This window comes from Phyllostomus discolor, chromosome 8 (assembly GCF_004126475.2).
Source record: "Phyllostomus discolor isolate MPI-MPIP mPhyDis1 chromosome 8, mPhyDis1.pri.v3, whole genome shotgun sequence".
Lineage (NCBI taxonomy): Eukaryota > Metazoa > Chordata > Mammalia > Chiroptera > Phyllostomidae > Phyllostomus > Phyllostomus discolor.
Window position 1 is genome coordinate 100,420,127 of NC_040910.2, and position 24,339 is coordinate 100,444,465.

A 24,339-nucleotide genomic window follows, 5' to 3' on the forward strand; every position below is an offset into this window, starting at 1 on the left:
CTCAGCATATATTTTATCATTTAACCCTCATAAGTCTGCAGGGTGGGCATTGGTGTTCTATCCTGCTAATGAGGTAAAGGGTCCAGGGACTCTTTGGCATTCCACCCAAGTCCGTGTAGCTCCTAACAGCTCATCTAGGGAGGGAACCCAGGTCTTGCTTGACTGTAACGTTAATGACCTCCTTCACACCATACACCCCCCCAGGAGAGCTGAGGAGAAGCAACTGAAAAGAAGACAGAAAATGATATTTAAAAACATCTTCCTCATCCCATATCCCTCAACCAGCCCCAGTTATGACACTGATGACCCACGGGTGCATCCACCCCAGGCCACGCTCACTGAAGGGAAGCCTGCAGAGATGTCACAGTATCGGGACACACCCGTCCAGGCACTTACCCCTCCCATGGCTTTCCCCAGGGAGTGACTCGACAGCCAATGTGGGCTGCCTAACAATGCTTGTCTATCGGTGGCTGCCTCAGCATCGGTCCCCGACTTTGCCTCACTTTGCTCAACGCTTCCGGGGTCATTGAGTGTCATCCTGGAAGTTCATGTGCATCACAGCTGACAGGGTGACTGACACACCAGGAATTCAGCCTCCTCAACGGCACACTACCAGCGTGTCTCACTCCACCGAGATTATTGATACAGGTCCTGGCTGCCTCCCTGCAGGTGGCTGGGAGGAGCTCATGCCCCTGACCCTGAGGTCAGCGAATGGGTGGTAACTTGCTCTGTATAGTCTCAGGCCATTTTGTCCCTTAGGGGTGCTTCCCTTCTTTTCCTGAACACACCTGAAGCTTTCTGGCTAGACCTCAAAATAAATGACAGCATTCCTGTCTTTGTACAATATAATCAACTTCCAGATGTTCCAGCTGTGATTTGTCATTCATTCACCTCAAAACGCTGAGTGTGGGGCACAGGCAGGCCCTGCGCTAGGCACTAGGCACTGGAACGTGTAAAGGAGATGAACAAAGCCCTCGGCCCCTAAGGGCTCACAGCCTCTGCTGGCTTGCCCTCCCCTGCGGTCCTCCCACCTCCCCTTCTCAGCTCCCTGCAGGGCAGGCAGGAACCGAACATGAGAGGCCCCACCTCTGGGCCGGCTAAGCCCTGGAGATGTCACCATGGCCGACAGCAGAGCCATAGAAGGGTCAGAGTTGTTGGTTAAAAATAGGAGACTTGTTTATTCATGGGTTTTACTTATCTCCATCCCCGCCTTGTCCCCCATCCTTCCCGTGACCACAGGGAACCGAGATTTGGCTGTAATTGCTGCTCAATCACACACCATTAACTTCCCACTTAAGCTCACTTATACCGAGTACATATTTTATCCTCTCACCCACGCAGCCAACACACTGGGGCCCACAAATCATGTGTGCACTTTGGGAGGTTCTCAATGATTTTTAATCAGCTCAGAAGGGTCCAGTCCCAACACTGGCACTGCCCAGGCTCACTGGGAACCCAAGGCACCCGATTACGGGTCATAGCAGATTCCTTACGGGCCACGACTCCTTTCACAAGGGCATTGGTACAGACAGGTGGCTTCAGGCTGTCTTGGAAACAGCCAAAGAGGATGAGAAAATAGAAGTCGGGTTTGGCACTTGAGCCCCTAGGGGGCAGCAGTGTTTGGTTTGGGACTTCTCTTCCTTCGTGGGCGGGCTTCTGCAAACACCGCTGAGCGCTGTCACTCACCAGCCTCCCTTTGGTGTGCATCCCAACACAATACACCCAGGGAGCTGCGGGAAAGGAGAGACACATGGCAGGAAAACAAACAATCTGGGCTATTTCCAAACTAAAAATTACCTGTTGCTTGTCTAATAATAATCATCATCTGCTGTAATTTTTCCAAACCTTAGAATAAATCAGATTTAAAACGTTGATGTGTCACAACATCCGATTAGTAGCTGAGGTGTGAATTACAGAGTGGAGCTGTGCTGAGCAGGTAGGAGAGAAATGCCTAGGATGAACAGTGACGCCTCAGGAAAGCTGAGTAAAACGGGGGTGCCAAAAAGCAGTGTCCACGGTTATGTGGGGGACACGTCACAGTCTCCAAATGGTGGTCCCCTGGATTAAGCTCCTGGAACCTTGGCTTTTTCTCCCAAAGAAGGAATTTGGAGACCTAAGGGCATAGACATAAAATGGGAACTGATCCCTAATAGGTACTCGGTAAATATTTACTGAGTGCATAGGTATGTGGATGGATGGATGGATGGATGATTGAATGGCATGGTGTATGATATATTTGATTTATGCATTGAAGAGCAGTTATATAATAAATTTCTCTATTACTTTTAGAGATTTGCTTTCATCTCGTGACCCCCCGTTCTGTGTAATTTCTCACTCTCAACCTAGATGGCTGTCCCCTTGCTAACATGTAACTCCCTATCCCCTTTGATGACTCCCCACCCCTACAGAACAAAGTTTAAATGCCCAACATGACTGTCACAGCCTGACATATACTGGCCCCCTCCTATCCCTCTAGCCTCACTTTCCATCCCTCCTCCATAATCTCAGCTCCAACTACAATGAAATACATGCCTGAGCATGGCCAATTCTCCCATGTCCATGTATGAAACAGATCCTCTGTATGTAATGTTTTTCCTTACCCTTCCTTGTCTCCACACTCTACCATGAGAGCACTTTGTTCACTTCGACCCATCCTTCAAGACTCAGTTCAGAGCCCTGGTCAGGCAGCTCAGTTGGTTAGAGCATCATCCCAATATATCAAATTTGTGGTTCGAATCCCCAATCAGGGCACGTCCAAGAATAAACCAGTGAATACATAAATAAATGGAACAACAAATCAGTGTTTATCTCTCTCTCTCTCCTTCTCTCTCTCCTTCCATCTCCTCCCCTACCCCTTCCTCTCTCCCCCTAAAATGATTTTTTTTTTAAAAAGACTCAGTTCAGGCCTTAGCTCCCCAGATTCCCCAGGTGGATGGCCCTCCTCTAATATCATCGTACCTGTGCCTCTATGCTAGCGCTGTTCATAGTATGTTAAACCACTATGTACTTAACCTGTCTTCTTTCTCTAGACTGGGACTTCTGGAAAATAGTGTCTGTATGTTTTACTTCTGAATTTCCAGCCATCATACTGTTTGGCACATGTTAGACCCTCAAGAAATATGAACAAACAAGTGAATTCATGGAGGCAATGTTGACCCTGGGAGAGTACTACCCAGTCATTAAAAAAATTTTTTTTCTTCCCTAGGTTTCTGATTCATCAAACCCATTTCTTAATCGAATGCTCAACAGAGATACTATCACAAGAATAACATACAAAAGTAAGTTTCTTATGCAGCAACTATTTCTCATACAACAATGATTTCTTATACAATTATTCTATACAGGTTAGCTCTGTCGGAAGGCAGGGAGCCAGAAGGGATGATCTCCCAAGGCCCCTTTCGGCTCCCTGATCCTTTAATGCCATAGAAAGTCACTCTGGAGAGTCAAGGCTGGATAAGAAGCAGCTCATTTGAAACAGACGTCCCTGGGGTGTCTTTGTCATCCATGCCTGTCTAGGGCAATAACGATTATTATGAAGATGGCCGTCATTATCCCATGGATTGGTAATGAGCTGGGGCACTCTATGAGCTGACAAGCTCCACCGTGGCAGCTAGCCATATTGGGGGCTTTGCCAGCTTTGTGACGGAGAAAGCATTCACCAGGTAGTTTCCATCCAACCTCAGCATGGACAGTGCCCCTCAGCCGGGCCGAGTCTCCCTCTCTGTGTTGCTCGGTCCCCCTTCAGACAGAGGCGCAGCGGCATCTTTCTTCATCCTCACGTGTGGCCCATCGATCTAGGGGACTCTGTGCCATTTCCTTGGGTGAACCATTTCCAGGGTGTTTTATCTCTATAATCTGTAAGCAGAAAAGAGAGAAATTGAAGGGAGACGAGGGAGAAGGGCTACTATCATCCACAGAAATCCTGGAAGTTGCAGCATTTGGGAAAACTTATGTGAAGTGACACATACCAAGAGATGAAAGAAGTCGGTACAAAAAAAATTTTTTTTTTACCTGAAGTGGGATTCAAGTCCTGACTTTTCCTTAAGCAAGGAGCTTCCTCATTTTGGCTCTGTTTCCTCATCTGTAAAGTGAAGAAGTTGAATTTAAGGACCTTCTAGGATTCTGAATCAAGCAGTAAGTAAATAATGATTTTCACAAAAGTTAAAACACACCACTTCCCTTTGGCATGTCCTCCACCAAGTGAGGAGCTCAGCCATGCCTTCTGCCTCTGCTTCCCATGGTGTTGTGCCAAAGGCTGAGTGAATGCACACAGGTCTCTCCTTGGACTGCTGGAGGGAGAGTACGGAGGACCCTTTCCTCGTTCATGGATTCACGCATTCAGCAAACATTTCCTGTACATCTGCCCAATGAGAGACACCAGGCGAGGCTCCCAGAATATAAAGATGGGCCGGGCCCAGCCCTTCCCACAGATAGATGCTCGCTGCCGAGTCACTCCCATATGAAGAGGATGGGGTGGAGGGGCAGTGGGGTTGATGAATGAACCTGAAGGATTACACTCCACCCAGACGGACTTCACCCTGAGGAATGAATCAAGCTGTCTCCAGAGCTATCTGCCCTTCCTCATCCGTACCCCTAAGATCTCTCGGCTAAAGAAGGCATTTCTGCCTTATGTGCAAATAGCACATTTGATAACTGCCCATAAAAGATGATCAGTCTTTTAACTTTTTTGATTAAAAAAGCATGCAAATTAAATAAAATGTTTTTAAATAATCTTGAATTTGCAGTTTAGAGACCGTGAAAAGCCATGAAATCGCACATTAAGCCCCAACACACAACCGAACAGACTGCCAGCTGCAAAATCAATCATTAGCAGGACTGTCCTCCCTGCCCCACCCCTGGCTCTGGTCTGATTAATTTTAAGTGATGTAGCTGCTGCTGAAGAAGAAACATCCGTGTGGGTCTGCGCTATGGGAAGTTGTATCGATTCTGGTGCAAATAGGGGCTGGAGAGCCAAGGTGACAGGTCTCGTTGGGACCAATGATGGATGGCTGTTTTGTGGCCAAGAGAAACTTCCACTTCATCTAGTTCAAATGAGGTGTGCCTCCTGACTGCCACCCCCATCAGGCCTGCCGGAACTGAGAGGGACATACTGTGGCAATAGCTGAAGTGGGCAGCAATGTTAAAACCCAAGACCTTCACACATATTTATTAAGTGGCTCCTGAGAGCGAAGATACAGCAAGATCAATGGCAAGAACACGTTTCTTGTCCACAAGGTCCTCATTCTTTAGTTAGAGAGACAAGCATATCCTAGTAGATTATAAAGATTTATGTAAAAAGTTCAGTGGTCAAAATACAAAGAGAATTGTTTTGGATCACAGAAGATCTGCTCAGAATTACATGGCAAGATTACACAAAGCAGATGCCATTCAAATAAGGACTGAATAGATGAACAAGTATTTGCTGGGGGAAGGGGAGAGGGAGGGAGGGATGGAGGGAGGGAGGGAGGGAGGGAGGGAGGGAGGAAGGGAGGGAGGGAGGGAGGAAGGGAGGAAGGGAGGAAGGAAGGAAGGAAGGAAGGAAGGAAGGAAGGAAGGAAGGAAGATAGATAGCCAGGAAGCTAGAGGGAGGGAGACATTCTAAGCCTATCCACAGCAAGGACAGCATTAAAAGGACAATGAAGTGTTCAAAGGGAGGAACTCTGTCTTCATCAGCTCTTCATTGAACGGTATACCCTACGAACACTGGCATTGGCCTGAACTAATGGAGGGATGAATGGCCCCCAGTGGTAGCAGGGACAGGAGCAGCGGCAGGAAAGGTGATCTGCAGCCAGATCTTGAAGGGTCTGGGCGCCAGGCCGAGGAGTGTGTGCAGAAGATGTATTTGAAGAAACGCCCTCAGTACCTCCCCAGACACCCTTCAAGAAATGCAAATGGAAGAGAGCAGGAGCCCTCCTCCTTCTGTCCCTCACGATCTCTCTGTCAGAGGTGAGGAAAGAAAAAGGAGAACTAAAGGAAGATCAAGAGACCCCACAGGGAGACATGACTGAGTTAAGCCCCCTAATCACAGGTATTTTGTGCTCTTGCACACATTGGGGAATAATGAAGGTGTTCCTGGTAGCACACTTGTCACATACCTGAGGGAGTGACACCACAGGGATAACGGTGGCCCCTATGTGTAGGAATGGCCTGGACACCCTATTCCCAAAACTCTGTGGCTGAAAGGATTGATTGGCTCAGCAGGAGAGCATTTGCCACCACTCTTCCCTGCAGCTAGACTCCCAGAGGCAGCCAGCCCGTGGAAAGAAGGCGGGAGGCAAGCAGGGGAGTATCTGAATCAGAAGTCAATCACTAGGATGCAGCCAGTGCATGGGAAACGCAAGCCTGAACGTCTCTCTATAGGCTCAGCAGGATGCAGCAGGTGATGCCACCATCAGCTCATGAATTCCAGTCAAGATGAAAGCAACACCACCTGCTCAGGGGCACCTATCAGTGTACTCTGTTTCTATCCTTCTAAGATATAAATGAATCAATTCCCCCAACTGCTGCCTAAGTACATACCCAGGGACACCTGACCCTGACCTTCACCCACTCTCCCCAGTGACCCATTCTGTAGCTGCAACCCAGAACAACAGCCCAGCATGGCCCCAATATGCCCCATCACTTAGATGTGGTACCCACTCTGCAACACGCTGAGCATCAGGAAGACAGAAATGACGCCAGCTGACAACTTTCCATTCTCCAGGCTCTGGGCCGAGAACTCTACCTACAGCACCTTACCTAGTGCTCACAAAGTACCTACCTTCCAAGTAGATACAACTGCCATCCCAGTTTGCAGATAAGGAAACCAAGGCTCCACAAAGTAAAGTTATTTGAGGGAATATACATGTAGTAAGTGGTTATTAGTAAACAAGCATTCTGCATTATAAAAAACCTTCAGTGACAAACGTTGACCTCACTGCTGCCTTTGTGATCGGTTGGGGTGGCTGACTTCCAGCTGCAGGCATGCAGGTGGGCCAGGGCAGCGTGGCTCCACAAGGCTCTCGTTCTGCTGGGATCAGGTGGCTCACCCAGGGCAAGGACATCTGGTGGTGAAGGTCAGAAACATGTGATGTTACTCCAGGCCTAGGCTGGAAACTCACACGCTGTCATGTCTATCCACTTTCCACTGGCCAAAGAGAGCCAGGTGACATTCTTTGTATTTCAAATACATTTCCTGGTCATCTTGAAAAGCAAATAAATTAAAAATACATTAAATTAACTTGAATGAAACAAATTAAAATAAAACTTCCCGTGGGGGTGGGGAGGGAGTGAACATGTCCTGAACAATAGTTTACTCTCCCACAACAGGAGAGCAAGGACTCAAACATAAGAGCAAGGAAAGCTTACCTCTGAGGTCTTAAAACTAGTTGTTATGCTGATGCTTTCACATTACATGGAACTTATCAGCATGTTTTTCTCTTATGTCCAACTTCGGGTCTGTTTGAAGAGCCACCTCTTTGCTTCTTGCATTTGTTTCCACTTGAAAGGGACATAAACTAACCACAGAACTTGGGGGAACTTTGAAAGATCAGGCTCATACCATCCTCAGCTCTCTGCAACTCCTGCCTGTCCCCTGGCATGGAACCACCCGTGGAGATCAGTGTCACACAGAGGGACACAGTGGCACGGCCACTGTTGGCACATGTAGTAGTCAGAGAGGTCATGAGGTCAGTCTTCCCCATCAGCCTTTCCCTTGGAGGCCATTGTAACGAGAAGTTGATCTAAGACTTTGAGCAGAGAGTGACATGACCTTCTGACAAGAGGGTCACTCTGTGCGCTTGGTTGGGAGTGGACCAGAGAAGGGCAAGGAGCAACGCTGGGAGGTGACCACAGCAATCCAGACAATGAGACGGTGTGGATCATGACCAGGCGAACGTGGGGGAGGTGGGAAGAAAGGTTGGGGTATATGTTGAAGAAGAAACCAAGACATTTCTCGATAGATCAGATGTGTGATATGAACAAGAAGAGTCAAGGATAACTGAGGTTTTTAGCCTAAGGAACTGGAAGGAAGATGTCTCCATCAACCGAGATGGGAAGACTGGATGAAACATGTGAGTGGATGGGAAGGGAATGAGAAGTTTCAGACATGCTAAGCTTGAGATGTCGATGGAGTATCCAATAAGAGGTATGGAGTAGGCAGTTGGATATAGGAGTCTGGATTTCAGGAGACAAAACTGAAGATATAAATGTGAAAATCACTGGGCTCCAGATGGCACTTAAACTGGGTGAAATCATGGGAGTGAGAATAAATAGAGAAGAGAGGCGGATGTGTCCTCACTTTTAAAAGAGCAGCTCGTATCCTCGTGACATGGGATTGCAAATCACTTCTAAAGATAACTTTTAGACCCCAGCCTGGAAGAGCCTTTTGAGTGTCTGTGTCATCAGCTAGCTGAGGAGGTGTGAGGGGCACGAGCAACGTGGAAGCGTGGGGTGAAAGCACCACACAATGGCAGCCAACTCAAGGGACGCAGTCCATTGGCTTGGTTCCTTCAGAGATTAGATGACTGGCAGGAAAAAAAAGGAATTGTGCAAAGTCACTCTATTGAGCCAGTTAAGACAATCAATGCCAGGGAACCCATTGAAGGAGGAAAGAAGGAGAGTCTCATTAGAGAACTGGGAACTTTGGGAGCCAGATATGAAGCTGGTGAAAGCCACCAAGCTTATGGGGAATGATGTGTTCAGTGAAGCAAGATGGAACCAGCAGACCGGGGCTCCTGGCTCTCCCACTTCCTTGGCTGTGTGGCTTCAGGAAAGTTTCTTAACTTCCCTGAGATAACAGTTGCATCATCAGTAAAATGAGGATATGCATACTGACACTGAGAGACTTGAGGTGAGGACCAAGCAAAGTAATGAGTTAATTGCCTGGACAATGACTGGGATACACTAGGTGCATAATTGTGTGTGTTTCTAAACTGTCCTAAACTATGTGGTCATTAAAGCCAGCTTCCTCAAGGGGGGTGAGGTAGCTTACTATGACACCAAGTTAAAAAAAAAATATGTTCAAGGTAAACACAATACAGGGCAATGGTTTGCGGACTTTAAATGAAGTTTAAAGTTTATACTTCCCTGTGTGTGAACCCATGCAGTGGTTGGGAATGAGGACCCACTACTTTCCTCGGAAGTTTGGATTTCCTTTGTCTGAGAAAATCTGATAAATCACTCTCACTAATGGGGAACAATGGGGAAGACCCGCCTGAATTCATTTCAGGCTGAATTTAGAAAGTCTTCTAAAGAAAATCCATTTTATTGAAGTTAAATTCCCCTTCAGCCGTTTGGGGGTCAAGACTAAAATCATGACATTGAAAAATGGATTTCCTGGAGGCGATATTGGTAATTTACTTGAAGTATTTTAATTTTTTCTTAATGTAGTGTTTTGGAATAATGCCCATGTCCCTCCATTTTCCTGGTGTTAATTAACTAGCAGGCACAGAGCCCCGATTATATAAAAGGTAACATTTTAGTATCCACATGACTTCATCGAGCTAGCATTATTTTTTTTAATTTTAGGATATTTTCAAGTGGTGAAATTAGTGACTAATGAAGTGCAAAGAGCCTTTCTACATGGGTGAGAGAGAGGCATTATCGGGATATTACCTATGAATGAACTCTTTCTTCCAACGTCCTAGGACAGTAGACCACGTTAGTTAGTTTCATTCTCATTCACTCTCACACACTCCATTCATTTCATACACAGTAAATCCGGCGGTGAACTTCAGTCCAATGAGCATCCAAAAGATCATAGATTCTGAATTTAGAAGGGTCTTCGAAGGGCCTTTAGAAGGGTCTGTTGTCTTCATACATCTCCTCCGAGGACATAAAGATGGGACTAAAGGGATTTGGAGGAGAGATTTTACCCATGGTGTTTTGACACACCATACAAGTCCCTGGAAATATCTTTTGCAGAAAGTCTGGCCCGTTTATAACTTTGTTTTAGCACCCCTCCCCCCACCCCAGCTAAAAGATGAATGTGCAGGCAAGGGTAGACCAACTTGTAACTGCCTTGTATGTCTCCGTGCCTTGGGAAGTGTTTTGTGAGCCTGCTCCTCAGAGGGACAGGGTGTTAAATGTGATGAAATATCACCAAGGAACTTAAGCATATTGTTCCTCGTGCCTTTCTCTATGCTTAATTGAACTTGTACTTTCATCTCAAAGAACAGCTTCAGAAATGTTTCCCCAGAATGTGAAATGCGGCAGACCCACTCCCGCGTCGCACACTAAGTAGTAACTCAAGTCAGTGAGGAATGGAAAAGAGGCTGCTTACCTCCATGAATCCAATTCTCCGAGGCTCTTTTTTTTTCATTTGTTGTTTGTGTAAAACAAAAAAATCACATTACTTTATGCTTTAGTAATTGCCTTTTTTCATTTCAGTTGAATGTGCCTCAGATTACAACAGGAAATGGCATTCCATATGAGAAGATTGCCAAATAGTTCCATATTGATCAGAAGCAAATCCAGTATTGATCTCTGAAACTGCCAAGTCATTTTTTCATTGGCATCCTTCTCTTTGAATGGGAACTCCATAAGCAGGAAGCCAGGCGGTGTTAAATCTCATCAGTGGTCCTCACACGTAACCACAATGCGTTTAACAGAGGCTGCACTGAAGCTTGGGCTAAGGGAAGCTTCCCCCACTGTGCAGTGCTAGGTATTTCATCATACTGCATTTCTCCTGGAAAAAGAAAAAGAAAAAAGGCCAACTTGGGAATGTGCCCATGACTAAGAACTCAGCATAACATAAATAATAGACTCATCAAGAGCTTGTCATAAAATCAAGAGCACAACTGTCAGCTAATAGTCTTTTGGAATAAACTCAGTCTATACACTGTGCATAAATATCTATACCTATTGATTATGCATGGGCTCTTCCTGTACTACAAAGAGAGAGCCCATACTAAAAAAAAATGACAACAGTGTCATACCCAAAAGTTGACCTACTTAAGAAAAATTTGTCTGTATAAACTTGTTTCTTCTGAATGATATTTTGGGGTCTGTAGAATTCTTTTCTACTTGAAGATGACTCTAGTAATATCCAGAATAATCTGGTGCCCCCAAGTAAGAGGTTACATGACTTAGCCATGGAGGAAAAGTATGTTACTAGAAAAGTCACAATTAGAACTTAAATTTGAATTAAGACTCCTGCTTGAAGTCCAGGGCTTTATCCTATATAAGCGATAGATAGATAGATAGATAGATAGATAGATAGATAGATAGATAGATAGATAGAAAACTTCTCTATAAAACTATCCATGAAAATTTATTTGAACTTCTGCTATCACTTCTTCTCAGTAAATATCCTTAAAGCAAGCAGAGGCATGCATGATCACCCTGCTGGCCTCAGAGCCTCACCCCACATTTGTGTCTCTCTGCTCATAAACAGCTCCCGACCTGCTCCACTCTTACTAATGAACAGAGCCACGAGAGTTTGAGAACCAGAATCCACTTCCCAGCACCTTAGTTCTTAGGCTCCCTTGGGCTGCAGTGCCCAGAGGATAACACTAGCATGCACAAACTGGTTCTGTCTGCTGGATGCTGCATGAACAAGACGGTCTGTGGGTAACACTAATGAGTTCCTGGCCTGGTCAGCTGCGGAAGATGCCCCAGTGTTCCTTCACACTAGTGCTGAAGACTGCTGCATTTGCTCATCTTCCTTTTGGGTTCCACTGCCTGTGTCCTGCCAGATGCCCCAAGTAAGGCTCCGTGGGGAGAAAAGAAGAGGCAAAAGGGTAACCTGTAGTTCTCAAATTCCAATTCCTAAAAGAGAGAACACCAATTTACTGGCAGCCTTTGAGGCAAAGTGGTGAGTCAAGTGGACAAGTGTTACGTGTTAAATACACACCAAAATTAGCAATGTAAATTCAAGGGTTCAGACATGTTTGGTGTGGAAACACGGTAATGCCATGTGGAGCCTCAGTCTCACCCTGATATCTTAGGATGTGATATATATGGGGGAGGGGGCTGGGCAGCACATATGTTCATGGTACAGGCAGGAGTTTCAGAGAATTTCTATGTTGCATCTTCCTCCCTTAGTTTATGCTCAGCACTGCGAGCAGGTAGAGCTGCTGGGCATAATTCAACTGATGTTTATTGAGTACCCAAAATGCAGTGGACCGCATGCCGGCCTTGGGGATTAGAGATAAAAGATGGAAGCCCTTCTCCCAAAGGTTCACAGCTTAGTGGGGACATTCAAAATAGTAAGTAACTATTAGCAAGCTAATTCAGTAAATATGGCAAGAAGGGAAGGCACTACCCCAGCTGGGAAAAGCAAGGAGACCTCAGGGAGGTCAAGCAGTGGTTATCCCGGGAAGGTGGGCAAGGACACCCCAGAAAGGAAGGAGTGACACCTTTGTTACCCAGCCTTGCTGAGTACTTACTGTGGACCAGGTCCTATGTCAGGTACTTGAAAAGCTTGCTTTCATTTTTTCCTCAGACAACTCTGAGGCAAATCCTTTGTCTTAGTCAGTCTCAGGTGCTATGACAAACTATCTTCTAAACCATGGAAATTTACTTCTCACAGCTCTGGAGGCCAAGAGGCCAAGAGTAGGGTGCCAGCCTCTCTGGATTGGGGTGAGAACCCTCTTCTGGGTTGCAGAATTCTTGTTGCATCCTCACATGGCAGAAAGAGGGTGAAAGAACTCTCTGGAATTGCTTGTATAAGGGCACTAATCCCATTCATGAGGGCTCCACCCTCATGACCAAATTACCCGCCAAAAGCCTCACCTCCAAATAACATCACAATGGGATGTAGGACTTCAGCATATGAATTTTGATGGAACACAAACATTCAGTCCACTGCCCACTCCAACCATCTGCATACTGCAGGTGTGGAAACTGAAGCTCATACAGTTACCTGCATGTCCATGGCCACCTGGATGGTGAGCAGCAAAATCATCCCTCACACTCAGGTCTGAGTCCAGAGCTCACATTCTTCACACTGGGTCTTTCCAAGCTCTGCAGTGTGAGAAACTAAATAGGGCAAAACGTGGTGTGTGTGCATTAGTGAGATTCATGGAAAGAACAAAGTTAGTGAATGAGGATTGTGAGAGGGAGAAAGCTGCCCGCCTTCTCTGACGAGTATTATGTGACTCAAAGGGGATGTGGACAAAGAGGAATCTCCCAGCAGGACCACAGTGGGTGGTCTCGGTACCAGCAGCACAACAGTGTTTTGGAAGCATGTTGTTACCTTGCTGTGTGGGTTAAATCCATGAACATGCCTCCTTTTGCCTCTTGCTCCTAGCCTGCCCCCCCCACACACACCGATCCTTTCCTCAAATATGGATGCAACACAGAGGCTAGTTATAGGTTCAGTGAAATAGAAATGTTCTTTTTCTTTCCTCCAGTCGTGCCTGGAATGTCCCTCATTCTATTGCCTCTGTCCTTCCCTCCTTCCCACCACCCCAAATAAAATAAAATGCAATAATGGCAGCATGCTAGAGTACCCAATATGCTCCGCGTGCAAGCTTGGTTAAACAAATCACATTGACCTTTAATAAAGATGTGCCAAATGCTTCCTTCTCTCATTCAATATGTTAATCTTCAGGCCAAAGCACCATCAGAGCAAGCATCATTAAGTGCAGATCTGATCACGCCACTCCCCTGCATAAAACCCTTCAGTGGCTCTGCATTGCCTGCAGGATAAAGCCCAAACTCCCAGCAGCACAGAGAAGGACCTTCTGGGCACAGCCCCTGCTGACCCTCCAGCCTCTTTTCTCACAACAGCCCTCCCGATTCCCATCCACATTCTGGCTATCCCTGGCTACCCACCCCTCTTCATGTCCTTACTCTTTCTCTAGCATGACTGTCTACCGTGCCCTTGACAGCCACCTGCCTGCAAGCCACACACTGATTAGCTCCTGTCGTTCAAGGTGCAGTTGGGGGCAGCTCCTCAGTTAATCCTCTCCTGAGTCCCACCCCCAGGCGGTACTGACAGCTTCTCAATGGACTCAGCGCAGATACACGTGTCTCTGCTGCTCCTTGATGCCTTCACTTAATTACGTCCTGCTCTCCAATGCCTAGCTCAGTACCTGACACGTACAAGGGGCTTAAGAAACAGAGCCAAATGATGGGTACTCGACGGGAGCTTGTTGTGTTGGCACCTGATCCAACTGCCAAGGTCCATCAGGTCCGTGTGTGCTCGGGGCATCATGGCTCTGTCATGGAAGCGTCCGACTGCATGACCCAGAGTGCAGACCCAGCCCAGCCATGTCTCTCTTGAACTTGTCCTGATTCTCTGGTGTTTTGATGGAAAGGCAGGAACATTTAAATGGAAAGAGTAAAGAAGTCCTTTTTCCTAGAGTTGGTCTCCAAATCCAGCTTGACCAAACTCTCTCTCTCGTGGGCATTTGGACAGAGCCCTGGAGAGGTTCAGTTGCCCCACTGGGGTAGTCAGAGCCCAGGAGGGGAAGGAAGGGGCCCTTTTCCCAAGAAAATGAATTCTGAGCCTTAATGCTCAGGATCAGTAGGAGGGTGCAGGTAAGACAAGGTGCACTTACCACCACCTGATATTAGAGTCTACATATATTTATTTTGTCACTGGTTGTCTGTCTCTTCAACTAGAAGGAGGGCATGTATCCTGTTTACTGCGCTATCCCCAGAGCCTAACCCTGTGCCCAACACAAACAGGTACTTACCGAATACTTGTTGAATGAGTGAATGAATGACTTTGGTCTGGAGGTCAGAAGATCCAGGTCTCAGTTCCCCCTCTGCAGTTACCAGCTAGCTCTGTGACCTCAGGCAGGTTACTTTGCCTCTCTCATCTTCAATTTCTTGTCAATGAGGGTATTATTATCTGCCTGAAAAGTCTTGCTAGGTCAGTGTGAGGTTCCAGCTGTATGTGAAAGTCCTTTTTTACCATCATATATGCACATTACCAAACTTGAGAGATTATATCAGCCACTGAAGAGTTAGTTCTTTCCCTCTGGGAGTTGAACATGTGAATGAGAAACAACACATGAATTGAGGAGACCTGGAGGAGCCACCCTCATCCCTCAACTAGCCAGGCTTTGGGTCCTTGCCATGTGCCCTCCAGACCTCCCGGATGGACCATAGTGATCGACCCTCATGGCAAACTGGGGGGTGCAAGACTGCTAGAGTCACTGAGGTACAGAGGGCTGTGGAAGCCATGGATGTACTTGGGCTACCCTATGAGGAGTGTATGGAGTAAGAAAAAACAGAGCCTTGGACTGAGCCTTATGAAATGCTACCATTGAGAGAAACAGGTAGAAAATCAGGATCCAGCAACAGAATCTAAGACAGAATGGCCAGAAAAATAGGGACACTAAGTATGGTGCTATAGAAACCACGGAAAGAGAGCAAAAGTGTGCAAAAAAGGATTGTAGGGAAAAGAGGAGAGTGGAGTGAGAGAGGTTTGTTGCACTTTACTGAGACTTTAAAACTCTGATGCATTACAGTTTTCTAAAAATGCAACCAATGCATTGAATGAAAAATTCAGAAGGAAATACAAAAAGTGTTAACGTCAATTGTTTTAGATAATTGGGGTCATTAATTTTTTTCTCTCTTCTTTCCATGTGTTCTGATAAATTATTTATATCACTTTTGTCATTGAAAAACCTATATTTAGTAATAAAATATTTATGAGTGTGAATACCTCAAATTGGTGTGAGAGAAAAATCTACCTGCACGGAGCCAACAGAGAGGAGACCTACAAACATGCCCTCAGATGTCGAACTTAACTTTTGAGTCTCATGATAGGATTTGGCCTGATTTCTTTCTAAAAGTGTTTCTTAATGTTCTTTTCATTAAGCAGTGTTTAATAAACAAGAATGGCGACCAGGCAATGATTCCACAGATCCTAAAGGCTTCAATTGTGCATTTCTTTATGAGTATAACATTGTGGTCCCAGGTCTCAGGAACCATAACCAAATATTTGGCTCTTCCTTGTGTCCTTGCCATAGCCCACATTTCTGTTCACCGATATTCAGTGTCTCATCCTGTAGGAAGAATGTGCTCCCTCGCATCTCTGATGTCAACTGGGCATGTGACTTTTTGCCCACCAATATGTGCATGGGAGTTGCATGTGCCACTTCTGCAATGGGCGCATCTCCTCCTATCATTGCAACTCACAAGGGTCCAGATAGCAGCTGTTCTGAAAGCCTGGGTCCCAAAGGGTGGACAACAATGACATGGAGAAAGCCCTCAGCCAACCTAGCATGGACATATACGTGAGCAAAAAAATCCTTCATTGCTTAAAATGATTGAGGTTTGGGGGACTGTTCATTTCTGCAGCCTATCCTGACAGATACGGTCTTCTGGAATCAGAAAAGGGAAAAAAAAAATCATCAATAGCAGCACTTTCTCAAGAAACCTAATTCTTAAGTGTTTCTTGTTTCCTTTTCTAGATGATGCATATTTACTACAGGGACTTAATATAGAGGAACTCTATCCAGAGACCACTAGTTTCATTACTTATGATGGATCCATGACTATCCCACCCTGCTATGAGACGGCAAGTTGGATAATAATGAACAAACCTGTCTACATAACAAGGATGCAGGTGAGCGTCTCTGTGGTCTGTTAGTGAATGGGGAAGATGATGTGAAAAGTGGCTGTTCGTGAAATACCTATTGTATGTGTCTACTAGGACTACTTTAATAAAGAACCACACACTTGGTGGCCTAAATAGCAGAAATGTGTTGTCTCACAGTTACAGAGCCTATAAATCCGAGATCAAAGTGTCAGCAGGGTTGGTTCCTTCTGAGGGAGTAAGGAAGAATTTTTTCCATGCCTCTCCTCTGGTTGCTGACAACCTTTGGTGGTACTTGCCCTGTAGAAGTATCACCCCCACTCTGCCTTCATCTTCACACGGTGTTCTCCCTATGCCTGGGTCCCTTTGTCCAAATCCCCCTTTTTATAAGGGCACCAGTCATATTGGATTAGGGCCTCCCCCCAATAACCTCATTTTAGCTAATTGCATCTATAATGACATTATTTCCAAATAAGGTCACATCCTGAGGTACTGGGAATTAGGGCTTTAACGTATAAATTTGGGGGGGGGGGCCAAATTCAATTCATCACACCTATGTTTAAATAATCAGCATCTGGCCCTGGCTGGTGTGATTCAGTGGACTGAGTGCCAGCCTGCAAACCAAAGGGTTGCTGGTTTGATTCCCAGTCTAGGGCATATGCCTGGGTAGCGAGCCAGGTCCCCAGTGCAGGGGGCACAAGAGAGGCAGCCACACATTGATTTTTCTTTCACTCCTTTCCCCTCTCTCTAAAAATAAACAAATAAAATCATTTTTTAAAAAAGAATCAGCACCTGAAAGGTTTAGCGTGAATTCATTGTTGAAGCATTGACCTAGCTGAGTGATAAGGAAAAACAGGGTTGGTTCCCAAAGTGCTCTACAGTGACAGTGTTCAGAAAGCAAATGAGCAGAGTACGTGTTCATCAGATATGTTTGAAAAAGCTGAATTAAAAAAGAGTTAAATAGATTTCATTGTTGGGAGACATTCCAGGGCCTTTAAAATGATAATAATTATGTCCGTGTCCAAAAAGAGGCAATATGATAAGTAGTCTTTCACAGACATATTTGAATGTGGAATTTTTTCAGAGCATCTCATGGTATTTCTCGTAAAGCCGGCTTGGATCCCTCAGCCCTGGATGGGAACCAGGAGACCCGGCCTCTGAGGCCAGCTTTGGTAATGGCTCATTATGTGCTCTCAGGGCTGTCCACCCCGTTCTGTGAAACCAATCCCGCTCTTCACAACCAGGGGGCACCAGCTCTGACATGCTATAGTTCTGAGACTCTATAAAAAAACCTCAGAGGGAAGATGAGCAAAAGAAGCAGAATCCATTTTCCTTTACAGGATATATAAAATTGACCCTTGAACAACTCAGGTCTGAACTGCATGGGTCCACTTATACACGTATGTTTTTCAATAAATACCTGTACTGTTTTCAATCTGTGGTGGGGAGTCTACAGATGTGGAGGACGCTATACATTATTCTTATGCCATTTTATACAGGGAACTTGAGCTTTTGTGGATTTTGGTATCCGCAGGAGATCTTATAACCAATCTTCAATGGATACCAAGGAACAACTAAGCATTTAGGGGAGTGAAAAGTTATACGCAGATTTTCAACTGCACATGGGGCTGGTGCCCCTGACCCTCACATCGCTCAAGGGTCAACTGTACTTACAACCCAACAACAATGTGAACAAGTCCCTGGTCCTATCTATATTGGTCAGGACTTTTGGTGACAAGCAGCCCCCTCCAGATAGCTTAAACTCAGAAAAGGGATTTGTTAAGAGATACTGGGCATGTTAAGGAAATTAAGAGCAGAAATTGGTGTCAGGAATTCGCTGGAATCAGAACCCCAGGTGCCCTTTATCTCTGCTGTCTTCTGCTTCCTGCTGCCCATTCACTTCATTCTCCTCTGTTGCTAGAGACTCTCCTTCCCCTTCTCAGTTTCAGGGTGGAACCTGCAAATATTTCAGTGCAGCTCCTGGTCCTGATTTCACAGAAAAGGAACCAAACTAATCCTACTTCGTTTCGCTCTGACCCCTGGACCAATCACTACAGTTTGGATAATACCCCATGTCAGGGAATAATTCCCTGAATTGCTGGGAATTATTGAGCCATGAGGTGTAAGAGAAAGAGACCCTGGAGAACACCTAGTTGGATTTCCTCCTTTGGCAGATGGTATGTTTGAGGATAGAGCAGAGTAATTAACTTGTTCAGAGGCATCTCTGAACTACTGAGCTAGAAGCAAGCCTCAGTCCACACATGGCAGCATCCAGGGGCCCCCAGCACAACTGGACCCACACCACAAGGGCCTCTGAGGGGCTCATGTGCCCTTTTGTAGGCAGCCTGGCTTGGCCAGTCTCTGCTGTCACACTTCTCTCCTGGTCCATCTAAGAGGATGGGTGGGTCTCACAGCTGTTTCTCTCTCCTCAGATGCATTCCTTACGCCTGCTCAGCCAGAATCAGCCCTCTCAGATCTTTCTGAGCATGAGTGACAACTTCAGGCCTGTCCAGCCACTCAACAACCGCTGTATCCGCACCAACATCAACTTCAGTTTACAGGGGAAGGACTGTCCAAACAACCGGGCCCAGAAGCTTCAGTATAGAGGTGGGTGCGTGGCTCAGAGGGCCATGGGCCCAGGCCACAGCTCAGTCCTCCTGTTCTTAAAGGCCTGGCATTATGTGCCATTTTAGGAATCATGATTATGATGGATAATTAAGACCACCACCACCTTCCATGTGCATGGGGATGTTCTGTTGTAAAGTCTGTGTATGAGAGATAGAGATCAAACTTTACATCCTTTTTTGTTGCCATTGTGCAGAAGAGTCTAGAGAGGCTGATTTTTTCAAGATTATATGCTAGAACAGGATAGCGAGAAGCACGAGAGCTTTTAGTTAGGCGCATGAGGGACCCCTTTTCCCTAGATGAGCAAATAGTCTGGATGCTAGGCCATTGGGATACAAGGAGGTGATATGTGTGAATGTATCCTTTTCCAGGGCTATGTCCATAGAAGTGACAGTTATTCCTACTTGACATTCCTACTATGGACATTCCTATTTGAATGTCCCCTATGGACATTCAAATGACTTCTGCCTCCTGCAACCCTCCGGCCCGCAGCCAGCCCTCTCTCTTCCCTCCTATACTCTAAGTATCTGTTGATCACGGTGGTAAACTGTCAACACAGGAAGGAAGATGGAGGCAGCACAGTATCGTGGAGATGCCCTCAGCCCAGAGTCGGGATATCCAAGTTCCCACCCTGGTTCCACACTAACAAACCAGGCAAACCTAGTGGGCATGTACCCTGTGGGCCTCACTTCTTTCCTGACAGTCCCAGCACCATCTATGTCACCACTTGTTGTAAGGAATGAATGAGAGCCTGGACAGTGAAGTCTATTGTAGCTTTAACAACACAGGGGCTGTAGAGGCTACCAAGCAGCTTTTAGAAGCAGCTGCTACCACTGCCCTTTGCCCCCTACCATTTCATTTCTTCTACTTCCCCTACAATTCCCTCTCTCCTTTTTCTTTCTCTGACACACACAGAGTGTCAAAAGGATAATTTTCTGTTCCCTCTGAGCCAGAACTACCAGACAAATAAATACTCAACTCATTGACTGAGCCTTCTCTGCATTCAGCGCCTTTTTATTGCATATCTACTATGTGCCAGGCACTTAGCTAGGTGATGAGGATACAGTGTGATGGAGACAGATATGACCCCATGCATACAGCACTCACAGTCAGCAAACCTTTTCTGTAAAGGGCCAGATGGTAAATATTGTAGGCTTTATGAGTCACACAGCCTCTGCCATACTCTGATGTTATAGTGTGGAAGAGGCCATCCATAACATGTCAATGAATGGTGTGGCTTTGTTCCAATAAAACTTTATTTACAAAAGCATATCACAGGCTGGATTTGGCCTGTAGGCTGTCACATGCCCACCCCGGGTCTAAAACAAAACTTTCTGTGATAATAAAAATATTCTATATGTTCATTGTTCAATATGGTAGCTCCTAGCCACATGTGGCTGTTGAATATCTGAAGGATGGCTAGTACAGTGAGGCCACTAAATTTCTTATTTAATTTTAACTAATTTAAGTGTATGGTAGCTACATGTGACTGGTGGCAACAACATTGAACAGTTCAAGCCTAGAAGTTCATGAGAAAGCGAAGGGGTTGTCAGGATACTTACAAGTGAGCCCACACTTAGAGAACTGTTCCTTCCCCTTTGGAGTTACCCCCCCAAACTCTGTGCAAATTAATTCAATTATGCCTTGTTTTATGTTGTGTGTTTGTGTGTTTTTCTTTCTCTGTCTTTCCAGTAAATGAATGGCTCCTCAAGTAGGGAATGAGGCCAAGAAGAATTCCGTCTCAGTGAAATGCTACAACTGTGAATTGACATAACCTAGAATGTTCCCTTCTTTCTCCTCTTTCCTTCCCCTTCTCAAGCCTCATTCACTCTTTGGATTGGCCCTTCCTTCATGAAAAGATCTGAAAAACCATGGCAGAGGATACACACACATGCACACACAAACATATCTACATACATACATACACACTCACACAGCCTCCAAGACGGGAAGTCAAGTTTTCAGAAATTAAAGGCTCATTCATCAAAGGTCTTAGAAGAAAAATAACCAGTTAACCTGATTACAATTTTGATACTGCTTTCCTGAACTAATAAATCTACCCAATAAGACTTTCAGCCTTTGTACATACAAAACTTCTTCCAAAAGAGAGGGGAGAACACACAACTTCGGCAGCATCAAGCGGACTTGGTCCTTTGCATCGAGGAATCTCGGCTAGTGTCCTAGGATGCTTGGAGGGTGCTGGCGGCAGGTGAACCAGGACAAAGTTGGCCAAGGACACTGATTTCTAGATTATCATTCTTCTGTTTACTCGACAATTTAAAAAGAAAAAAAAAAGGACCGACATTGAAGAGATACGCATTGTATATATATATCATCGCAGACTATAAAGAGATTGAATTATTTCCCCTTTGTCACATATCTCTAGTAGGATTTGCCAAGATCAGAATTGATCCATTTGCTGTTTCTTGTTTTCCAAAGGTCATACATTGTGTTTGGTTATTGTTAACAGCTCAATAAATGTGTTTAATGGGTTAATTTTATTCTTCTGGCTTTGATCTGTTCTACTTCCTTACAGGCTAAGCCCTGGCTCCATGCAACTGCATTCTTTGATTTCACTCGTTCCTTCATCTTCATGTTTTGTTCATTTGCAGCCGGTTTCTACTGAGTTTGTGGCAATCAGGAATGCATTTGCTAAGCGAGTATAACTTTAACTCCACTCCATGGCTCGATCATTCATCCGAGGTGAGCTTCAGCCTGAGACAGCAGGCGACAGATCCCTTGCGTTTTGAAACTGCCATCCCTCCCCTGTGATGCTCCCTTGAAGGAATGCACTTTGCCTTGTAAATTCCTGGGAAAGGGGTGTCTTTTCTCTCCAGGTGCAGCTGGATCTCACAAAGTACAAACGAATGCCTTTCTTTTCTTGTTTATAATGGTCACTCACTGTGTTTGGTTACTGTCAAGAAATCAATAAATGTGTTTAACAAGTTACCCGGTACCCACGTCTGAGTTTATTGATGAGACGGACGCTCCCTGCGGAAGCCTCTGAGACCTGCTGCGTCCACAGGCAATCTCCTCGTGGCCGGCAGGGCAGCCAGAGCCACGGGAACGGCCCATCCTGTCATTCCCAGAGCCAGGTAATTAGTACCCTGTTGAGAAGACATATAGGCTTAGCTGCTGGAAGGGAAGACGTGGATGTTGGTTTGGTGGCTAAATTAAAAATAACTTGCATCTCTCCTTGTTATCACAAGAGGGAAAGCACCAGCATGTAGGGTCTGTGCAAACGGGAACACTCACCAACAGATGGGAAACTTCAGCCAAGTAACTTTGGTGATAGAAAAAGAATCAAAACAAATGAATAGCCAGAGAGTTCATATCTGAAATAATACACTGAGTTGGGTTTTGTTTTTTTTTTACTTTTTGCACCAATGTTAGATGATGGGCTTAGCCATGATGACATACGCGCCTATTACTGAGCAATCATATTTTTCTAGAAAACCAAATCTGTTGGCAAAGATTTAGGGTGGGCAGGTGGCAGTCTTCCTTTGTGTGGCTGGCTGCTTCCTCTCTGAGTCAGAATCCTCCTTGGCCTGGCAGCCATATAATATAGTGGCTGAAAAACATTGATGGTAAATCAAACAGACCTGGATTTAAAGCTTTACTCTGCCACTTGCCTGCTTGCTGTGTGATCCTAGGCAAGTTGCTTAACTTCTCTGATCTCTATTTGGGATACTAATAACTGCCTACATTCCTTGTGAGGCCTAAATGCTTATAGCTGCTTAAAGAGGCTTACACAAGACCTGCAATGAATGTTCTATGAATGGTGTCTACAGAGCATATGTATGGCCTATCAGAGGTTATCTGGACCATACCAAACTTCGCTCTACAGGGAGAGGTTAGCACCCACACAATGGGGGAATCAAATTAATAACCAATGAGAACAATAGGGTATAGCAGACTGCACACAGATAAATGCCTTAGGTGTGTCCAGGCAGAGAGGAATACTCTGGGGAGGATGGAAGACAGGCAGAGGGCTGGGTTTCTGGGCTCTGTTCTTTTACCAGCATCCTCTGTGACCTGGGACAGTGCTCTTATCTAGAAATGACTTGGACATGACCTCCTATGGCCTCTCCACTCTGTCATTCCCCGACTCTGTCTCTCCTTCAGTTCTCAGTCCATGGAGAACAGAGGATAACTCAGGCTCCACCCTGGGGTCCTTGGGAATAGGCAGAAGTTCACTCTGGCTAAACAGAACTTGACATGGAGCGAACCGGCCCATTTCCCCACTCCTAGGCCAACCCCAAATGACCCTTCTCCCCACTCACCAGATTTCCCAAACTATTACATGGAAATAAGGCACTTGGCCCTCAAATCATGTGGAAGCAAAAAAGATTGCATAGATTTGTACTATTCTAAAAAGGAAGTTCTAAAAGCACCCCAAATACCCTGAGAGTTGGTGAGAACATCAAGGAAGGAAAACACATTCAAGTTCATGGTGCTCGGGAGGGACGGGCTGCAGTGTCGCCGGGCTCTGTGGTGTGTGCAGGCGGCTGGTTTTGCCTGTATAGTCACAGGCCCACATGGGCATCCATCCCTTTCCCTGGGAAGGATAATTAGATGGTGCCGAAGCATACACGCCAATCCTCAGGTCCCTCCTCAGCACGGTGGGGGAGGGAAGCAACCGCACACAGAAGAGAGTTCTAAGCAAATTGCATGAGAACAAGAAGACAGTGTGTGGAGATGCACAGCCCCCCCTCCCGAAGACACATTCTGTGGTTTCCAAGACAATTTAGGGCCTTGTTCCCACCTCCCTTGGTAGCAGTTCGGTTTCCAAGGCAACATCAGGACAACCACAAGTCACTGCACTAAATGTGTCTGGAATGTGAGAGTAGCACGGAGTTTGGGCAGGAGAGCACACTCCGTCACAGCCCACAGCCACCCACACCAGGTGAAGAGTCTAGTGATGATCGTCAGTTAACAGAGGCCATGCCCTTTCCTCAGGTGTGCCCTTATCCTGCTGGACCCCGGGGCACTCGTAGGTCATGAGAGTATCCCAGTTCCTTTTCTGGAAAGCCTGCAGGTAGGATCTCCAGGAGCAGAAATTCACCTTAACATCATTCACTGACTAGCTCTATTTAACTCAAGGACAGATCTGCCAAGATACCAGCGGAGGAAATGCACTAATAAAGTCCACCGTGGGTTGCACATTCCCTACGGGTCAAACCCTGTGCTGAGCAACTCACAAATGTCATCTCCTTTCACCCACACAGTGACCCAGG

The 24,339-nt window shown here is 45.8% G+C and overlaps 1 protein-coding gene across 2 annotated transcripts in view; it reads left to right on the plus strand.

Moving 5' to 3' along the window:
• Window positions 1-22,051, plus strand: part of CA10 (carbonic anhydrase 10) — a 451,674-nt gene extending 429,623 nt beyond the window's left edge. For both annotated transcript variants that reach the window (XM_028521194.2, XM_028521193.2), the window contains 4 exons: window positions 3,206-3,278; window positions 16,353-16,507; window positions 18,910-19,084; window positions 20,795-22,051. In XM_028521194.2, coding sequence (XP_028376995.1) covers window positions 3,206-3,278; window positions 16,353-16,507; window positions 18,910-19,084; window positions 20,795-20,817 — 426 coding nt within the window. In that variant the 3' untranslated portion in view covers window positions 20,818-22,051. The remainder of the gene's footprint in view (window positions 1-3,205; window positions 3,279-16,352; window positions 16,508-18,909; window positions 19,085-20,794) is intronic.
• The last annotated feature ends 2,288 nt before the right edge of the window (window positions 22,052-24,339 follow it).